The sequence below is a fragment of the Orbicella franksi genome, chromosome 1, assembly GCF_964199315.1.
Source record: "Orbicella franksi chromosome 1, jaOrbFran1.1, whole genome shotgun sequence".
NCBI classification, from domain to species: Eukaryota; Metazoa; Cnidaria; class Anthozoa; order Scleractinia; family Merulinidae; genus Orbicella; species Orbicella franksi.
Window position 1 is genome coordinate 40,727,905 of NC_138145.1, and position 8,956 is coordinate 40,736,860.

Here is an 8,956-nt window from a genome sequence, read left to right on the forward strand (position 1 = left end):
AAACGGTTTACGATTTTCAATTTTTTTTGGAAATGATATGAACTAAATGCTGTTTCGTAGAATAAGACAAGCGAAAATTCTACAACGTCAATTCGACAGCCACTGGACCGAAGTCTCCAAAGAATAGCGGTATGGTTCAGGTCTTTCAAAACAACATTGTTAACCATGACACTGTTAGCATAAATTAAAGTTATCAACTCTTCTTCTTTTAATGCGTGACACGTACAAGCGAGCTTAGTCATCATAATCACGAGAAAGAAAAGAAATTCCGAGGATATTAATTTACATATATATCTTGCTATTTTACAGTGGAACCCCGTTAATATGGTAACCAACGGGCCATGATCATGAAAATTTGGCCGTATTAACGGGGTGGGGTCAAATTTCATGACTGGTCTAAATTAAGTGACGTCATAACATACATATCACAATTGCACTTCTAAACAGCTGTTCACTTAAAAGCATCCCAAATGCAGATATAACTAAAAAATAGAGAGACGTCAATCAGTGCATACAATATTAACAATAGTACTATATACTCACTGGCTATTACTTACCACATCGCGAAACTAAGTTATGGCAGGAGCCATAATCGGGGACGGAGACCGTAAGCGCGCGCCATTTCTAGTATTAGGGTTGTCCCCATGATATGGGACAATAATTTTATTTTTAGAACAAATTGCGCCATAGCCTGAGGCACACGCGCGTACATGCTGCGAGGATTTTTGCGGATGTCGCGCGGAGGAAATGGCGTCCGAAATTCCCGAAAATTTTCATGTGTTTGGCCCACAACTCAACGCGTTCACGTCTGTTGGAATTTTGCTTAAGTATTTTCGTCGTAAGCTGCTCCAGTTTGAGTGAAGTAAGACAGTGTCGAATTTATGTATGTTCCGCTGTAAGCTTATATATATCGCTGACCAAGTTGTGTTCCGACGGATGCTTCTTTTACATGAGCTGTACACTACTCCACTTTAAATTTCACATATGTTGAAGATTAACAGCTTTTCCATTACACCAAAAAACTAGCTGGATATATTTAGATATAGCAGAGCTTCAGGGCTTCATAATTTCCTAGCTCCTCTTGCCACACACTTGCGAGGAATTTGTCAGTCTATCGCGACCGAAAGGCAAAACAAAATAATTGCTAGTTTGAGTTTTGCTTGAATTTTAAGCAACGCTTGATGTTTCATCCAAGGCCCAATAACTTTACGTCCGTAGATACTGCTCAGTTTTATTCGTGTAAAAATCCAGTAAATTCTCTGTTGTCAATGAATGAGAGCGCCCGCCGATGCGTGTTTTCAGTACAGTCAGCCCGGAGTAAACATGACAAATTGTACTTCCGCCGCTCTTTCGTGTGAAAGCGTACATCGAACTCAAACAATAACTCTATAGTTTTTAAATATGTTTAAGATTGATAAATGTTTGAGAACATATTAAAAGCTAAGCTGGAAATATGTGAATAAAGCAGAAATAATCAGTAAATTAAAGTTACGATGACGCTTTCTTTAATCAACTTGGAATAACGATTTCGAGTTTGTTGATCAAGCTATCAAAACTCCTTGTCTATTTTGATTTTCGCAGTGTAAAACTTCACTATGCTTATGTTGAAGAAACACACATGATGTTAGTAGCCTTTTTTGCGTTCGTGAAATTTGTTACAGCATCTCAGCACAAAAGATAACGAAAGAAATCTTTGTCAAGATTTGTTGACAATTCAAACACCGACTCGGACTTGAAAGTGCACGAGCTGCACTATGCAAATGAGCTAATTGTACGTGTCAGACTTTCCTTTCAAAAACTTTTGCAAACTCAGCAAACAAGCAGAAACAATAAGAAACCGTCAAAACAGGTTTTGGTTATGATGAACCATTGTCTGAGAAACTCACAAATTAACTCGATACCAGAGTGTAGAGTTTTCTTGCTATATTCTTAAGTCAGAACAAACGCAAAAACATACGCGTAAGCTTACAACTAGCGTGAGCATATCTTAGTATTCATTCCCAGCGCGAGATTGAAGTCTTGTTTTCGACCCTGAAAAACCCACCTTTTCCGTTAGCTCAGAGCATAAAACTACATATAAGCGCCCTGGTTCGTATTCCCTGCCTTATTCCCTGCCATCGCTGTCAAAAATACGCAAAAGAATCTCTCAACTCTCACCATTTGATCACACAACGTGACAACATCCACGCGAGAGCCCCCGACACGTGCGTGAATCCGCGCGGATATATGACGTCAGGATGGCGCAATTTGTTCTAAAAATAGAAAAATTGTCCCATATCATAGATGCGCGCGAATCCCGAGACTTACGGTATCCGTCCCCGATTATGGCTCCTGGTTATGGGCGAGATCCGCGGACTTGCCGTGGTAAGAGGTAGACAGCGACGATACAGGGGTGGGTCGAACCTTGATCTGTCGTTTCCCCGGTCGGCGCTGTGACTCAATGAAATCATCACCACATGGCGAATCCTATGTAGAGGGGAAGCCGGCAATGCACTAATGCATCCCCAAGGCTCGCGGAATACTTTTATTGGACGTTTCACGATGCGGTAATTAATTATTCAGTGAGAATAGAAAGAACATAACTCTCTGAGTGGTCGTATACTGAATAGAGTAAAATTATCAAGGATTATACATGTTGGGATTTCAGAATGTCGCTATTGGTCGTATTAACAGGGTGGCGCTTTCTTATAAAGAAAAGTATGGACGTTTCACCGAGACATAAAAGGTGGTCGCATTAAAGAGGTGACCGTACGGCGGTGTTCCATTGTACTGGGAACAATTTTGGCAGAAACATTTATCCCTCTGTAAACGAAGTGACGCACGTTCAATATGCCTTTAAAGCTACTGGACTATTCCCTTAGTATGTTGACAAAAAATGGATCGAGATGGCAAAAAAAAGTAATAACACACTTAAGAAGAAGTGTTTTAATTCGATTGTTTTGAGCCGCGTTTGAAACATTTGCATTTTTCCTTGACTTCCTTTTGCCTTACAGGGAAACTCTTACAGTGTTTTTTCCAGTTTCTAGCACTTTTGGTTTCACTTTTATCTTAAGAACGACAAACTTAAAACGGCAAGTTTATCAACTGCAACCTGACCGTGACTGATTGCGTTGGGTGCACATATTACATGGAATTAGTTAATTATTCATATTTTAAATTTACACTGGGAGAGGTTTGCATGAATCACGTGACTGATTTTCCTCATGTTGTTATGGCTAATAGTGAGCCACGCGAATAAATGTTTGCAAGCATCGTTTGCGCAGTAATAATTTAACTTTTCCTTCTCTTCTACTTTCCAGAGGAAAAGGTCCTTTTATTGACACGTATTCATTTTCATTTCACTCTGGTCGACTCATGAAAACCAGTGAGCATAAATCAATATTCTAAAAGTTTTATTATTGTTAGTAGGTTGAAATCGTTAAGTAAACTGTTCACAGTCGATCTACTTATTAAACGCAAAGAAAGAACCCGAGAAAATTTGTAACCGTAATGTCGACCTTAGTCACAAACTACTTTTAACTTTGACGTCATGTAATTAAAGACTATTCAAAACCAGTTATAGTTAATGACGCTGGTGTGAGTGAAACGCGATTGGCAAGCTGTTTTAAAAACGCCTGCTCTTTAACTCATTAGTGTTTCCAAAGACTCCCTGAAGATAAAATTAATTTCTTCAGTCACTAAGTCACCGTAATTTGCTGTTTTTCGTCCTCCATCACGTCCCTCATTTCCAAAGTTAGCCGGCATTTCCTGGTTGAAACGAGCACATGCTGCACAGGCTAAGATATTTTTATCCCGAATCCCGCATTACACATCCCGCCTGGATTTTCAGCTTATCTCGCCTTTAACTAAGCATGTCTTGACACCCCAGACCTTTGAAATTTATTTTCCATTCATCGCGTATTAGAATAATCAGTCTTTCATTGAAATATCGAGAACCCCTCAAGCGATTTCCATTGTTTTACTTTGCAAAGCAGGTATGTGTTTTACTTCTGAAGTTTGAAAAAAGCGCTGCTTCCAGCTTTTCAAAACGCGTTACTGTTCCCCTCCCCACGTAATACAATGTTGAAAATCAGAAGAAATTGCAGGTAGTAGTTTTAAACATTGTATGGGGGGGGGGGGGGGGGAGTGGGCGGCGAGAGTTGGGCTGGTGAAGTTGTATTCGCGTCTTTTGTGTGCGCAGCAGCGCCAAAAGTGCAAATTTTTTCCAAAACTTTTGTCCATGATTGTAGGTAAGAGGACGTAAGACAGAATATCATTACCCTGAATAACTAAAAAAGCTTGATTTTTGTTATTTTTATTAGGGTACATAGAGAAGGACGCCATGAACAATATAACAGACATTTTACAAGCCATCTTTATTGGCTTGGCTGTTGCTACTTTCCTTGTCAACACTGTTCGTCCGCTAAAAGCCATTGAGGTCTACAAGGAATGTTTGATCTTCCTAAATAATAAAGTGCTAAAAACGGAAGTAGAAATTTTCAATTCACTTCATATTGGTGTCTATAAAACAATCTTTAGGGCGTACTGTGTTATCCCTGATCATGCAAAAGCACTAATCTACGGCAGAAAACTCCTTGACATTTACCGCGAGCGTGGCGAAAAAGGCGAGGAAGGGAATCTCACAGTAAACCTGGCCGACATATATCGCCAGCAGTATAAATACCTAGAAGCAAGAGAACTTTATGAGAAAGCGATTAATATTACGAAAGAAATGGGAGACAGAAAGAATGAAGCATACATTGATGAAAAGGTTGGAATTATATCTTATTGTCTCGGTGACTACGAGAAAGCTGAAGAATATCTTATGAAAGCACTTGCCATCAGATTACAGATTGACGACAAAAAGGGGGAGGCAGCAGATTACGCAAACTTAGGATATGTGTTTCAATCTCTTGGTGAATATGACAAGGCTAAAAAATATCTTAAGAAAGCAATTGCCATCACAATACAAATCGGTGACAAAGAGGGAGAAGCCAGATTAAACGGAAGCTTAGGAACTGTGTTTAGATCTCTTGGTCAATATGACAAAGCTAAAGACTGTCTTGAGGAAGCACTTGCCATCGCAATACAAATCGGTGACAAAAATGGAGAAGCCAACTCGTACGGAAACTTAGGAACTCTGTTTACATCTCTTGGTCAATATGACAAGGCTAAAGAATATCTTGAGAAAGCACTTGCCATCAAAATAAAAATCGGTGAAAAAGAGGGAGAAGCCAGCTCGTACGGAAACTTAGGAACTGTGTTTACATCTCTTGGTCAATATGACGAGGCTAAAGAGTTTCTTGAGAAAGCACTTGCCATCAGAATACAAATTGGTGACAGACAGGGAGAAGCCAGCTCGTATGTAAATTTAGGAACTGTGTTTATGTCTCTTGGTGATTACGACAAGGCCAAAGAATATCTTGAGAAAGCACTTGCTATCACAATACAAATCGGTGACAAAGATGGAGAAGCCAGCTCCTACGGAAACTTAGGATCTGTGTTCAGATTTCTTGGTGAATATGACAAGGCTAAAGAATATCTTAAGAAAGCAATTGCCATCACAATACAAATCGGTGACAAAGAGGGAGAAGCCAGATTAAACGGAAGCTTAGGAACTGTGTTTAGATCTCTTGGTCAATATGACAAAGCTAAAGACTGTCTTGAGAAAGCACTTGCTATCACAATACAAATCGGTGACAAAAAGGGAGAGGGCACCTCGTACGGAAACTTAGGAACTCTGTTTACATCTCTTGGTGAATATGACAAAGCTAAAAAATATTTTGAGAAAGCAGTCGCCATCAAAATACAAATCGGTGACAAAAATGGAGAAGCCACTGCGTACGGAAACTTAGGAACTGTGTTTACATCACTTGGTGAATATCACAAAGCTAAAGAATATCTTGAGAAAGCACTTGCCATCAAAATACAAATCGGTGACAAAAATGGAGAAGCCACCTCGTACGGAAACTTAGGAACTGTGTTTAGAGCTCTTGGTGAATATGACAAAGCTAAAGAATATCTTGAGAAAGCACTTGCCATCACAATACAAATTGGTGACCAAGGTGGAGAGGGCAGCGCGTACGGAAAGTTAGGAACCGTGTTTACATCTCTTGGTCAATATAACAAGGGTAAAGAATATCTTGAGAAAGCACTTGCCATCACAATACAAATCGGGGACAAAGAGGAAGAAGCTAGATGTTACGGAAACGTAGGAACTGTGTTTACATCACTTGGTGAATATGAAAAAGCTAAAGAATATCTTGAGAAAGCACTTGCCATTAGAATACAAATTGGTGACAAAAAGGGAGAAGGCAGCTCGTACGGAAACTTAGGAACTGTGTTTAAATCTCTTGGTCAATATGACAAGGCTAAAGAATATCTTGAGAAAGCACTTGCCATCAGAATACAAATTGGTGACAGAGAAGGGGAGGCAGGGGATTATGGAAACTTAGGAGCATTGTATCAATCGGTTGGTGAATATGTCATGGCTGAAGATTATATTGAGAAGGCACTGTCAATTACTCAAGACATTGAAGACTTAGACAAAGAGTTTAAAATTCTCTGTGTTCTTACAGTGGTGAAGTTATGCCAATACAAGATCCAGGAAGCGTTTGACTGTTTGTTTCTGAGTATGAACAAAAGTGAATCTTTACGGAGTTTCTTAGGCGACAACGACGATTTTAAGGTGTCGTCCTCAGACGTTCGCAATTTTCCCTACCAAAATCTAAGTGCATTCTTTTGTTTTTGGGGAAATCCAAACCATGCCCTTTATGTTTTAGAACTTACACGGGCTAGAGCATTAGCAGACTTGATGGCAACTCAGTATTCTGTTGAAAGCCACATCTCAGCTGATCCGCAATCGTGGATTGGTATTGAAAATATTATGAAAAATGAAAGCAACTCTTCTTGTCTGTACATTTCTTATCATGATCATGATCTGTTTTTCTGGGTTCTTAAGACAAGTGGAATCATTCATTTCCGAACAATAACAGTAGATGAGAAACTAGTTGGTGCTGGACTAGTTGGCAAGTTAGATGATTTCTTCGCTAAAAGCTTTCGAAGCTTTAGTATTGCACCCGAGGAAGATTGCGAAGATCGATCTTTAAATGACGTTCAGAGCCTCGCAGCATTGAGACTTATAGAGGAAGATGACGAAGAAACTGGAAACTCCGAATCGAGCTTTTCTTTGTACTACAGAATGTTAGTCATTCCGGTAGTTGATCTACTTGAGGAGGCCGAGCTCATTGTTGTTCCTGATCGCTGCTTAAACCAAGTTCCATTTCCAGCGTTAACGGATGAAGGCGGGAGGTATTTATCAGAGAAATACAGAATCCGCATCGTTCCTTCTTTGACGACTCTCAAGCTCATTCAGGACAGTCCTGCATGCTATCACAGTCAGTTTGGTGCTCTGATAGTGGGGGATCCAGCTGTCGGTACGGTGCGTTACAAAAGAGAGGAAACGTCCTTTTCTAGGTTACCCTGTGCATTAAGTGAAGCACTGATGATTGGACGACTGCTAGGTGTTCAACCTTTGTTAGGACAGCACGCAACAAAGCAGGCGGTACTTAAGACGCTACATTCAGTGAGTCTTCTACATTTTGCAGCCCATGGTAATGCCGAAAGAGGAGAAATTGCCCTTTCTCCGGTATGCCCTCCTAACAGGATTCCAGAGGAAGAAGATTACCTATTGAGGATGTCTGACATTGCACAAGTTCAACTGCGAGCTAAACTGGTGGTACTTAGCTGCTGTCATAGTGCATGTGGGCAGATTAGAGCGGAAGGAGTCGTTGGGATTGCTCGAGCGTTCCTAGGATCCGGTGCACGGTCCGTTTTGGTGGCTCTCTGGGCCATAAGTGACAGGGCAACGGAGCAGCTGATGTGTCGCTTCTACGAGCATCTTGTTCGTGGTGAGAGTGCCAGTGAATCTCTTCACCAGGCCATGAAGTGGATGAGAGGTAACGGCTTTGACATGGTTTGCGACTGCGCACCATTTTTGCTGATTGGAGATAACGTGACATTTGACTTTGGAAAATAAAAGTAAGTTTTCTTAAATAGGAAACTTTTGCTAGCCAAGCTTATAATCTTAAACTCCTTCTATGTCAACGGGTATCCAACTTTTGTTTTATATTAGGAATGCTTCCTATAGGTATTCATTAGCTGATAGTTGACTCGGGGCTTCATTCTCGCCTGTGAATCCGATAGAGACCGAGATTGAACAGTTGAAGTGTTTTAACAAACCCCAGTGGATGTTCTACTACTGGGCAAACTGTTACCAAGTGATTTATTTACGTGACATTTGACTTTGGTCCTAGCAGTATGCAGGACACCTGTCATATATGAACTCAGTTAAATGACCTTGCTCTCCATGAGTTCTCGTAGCTCAGTGTATAGAGCGCCCGCCCGCTGTTCGGGAGGTCACGGGTTTGATTCCTGTCGGGGACTCAGAATTGTTCTTTGTCCCACGCTCGTGTCAAGTTGATTAATTCACCTTCACATGATTTATTTACCTTTCAACTAATCACAAAAATGATGGAGGCGCACTCTGACTGCTTGTGTACCCAATCAGATCGCGAAATTTTGACCAGTAGCCAGACACTTGGGTATGGTAGCAATTGATAGAGAACTCTCAATGAGTGGTCACGCTATTTTGCTCAACCTTGGCCAATGCGTGCTCCTGTCGGTTGCAAGAAGAATCTGATTTCTTCGAAAAAAAAAAACGAGATTTTATGAAACGGGCTGTTACAAAGCATTAATCTTTAATTTTACTTGAAAATAAACTTCACGCAACCAACGGAAAGATCATATCTTGGTTACATTGAGAATACCTTTTACCTGTTTTGTATGAAGGAGGAAATCATTTCATTTGATGAACATATCTGTTTCAGAGATACAGTGATTATCTATGCTTCTACTTTTGCAGGTTTGCTTTGCACCAGCGTTTTACCCAGTGTCTGGTATTGAAATTCAAGTTGGC

General features: G+C 40.5%; 1 protein-coding gene across 1 annotated transcript; it reads left to right on the forward strand.

Moving 5' to 3' along the window:
* Positions 1–4,126: 4,126 nt before the first annotated feature.
* Positions 4,127–8,919, forward strand: LOC145481107 (uncharacterized). Its single transcript, XM_081459504.1, has 2 exons — positions 4,127–8,019; positions 8,903–8,919. Exon 1 carries the CDS (start codon positions 4,322–4,324, stop codon positions 8,015–8,017), a length of 3,696 nt encoding a protein of 1,231 aa, XP_081315630.1. The 5' UTR covers positions 4,127–4,321; the 3' UTR covers positions 8,018–8,019; positions 8,903–8,919.
* Positions 8,920–8,956: the final 37 nt, after the last annotated feature.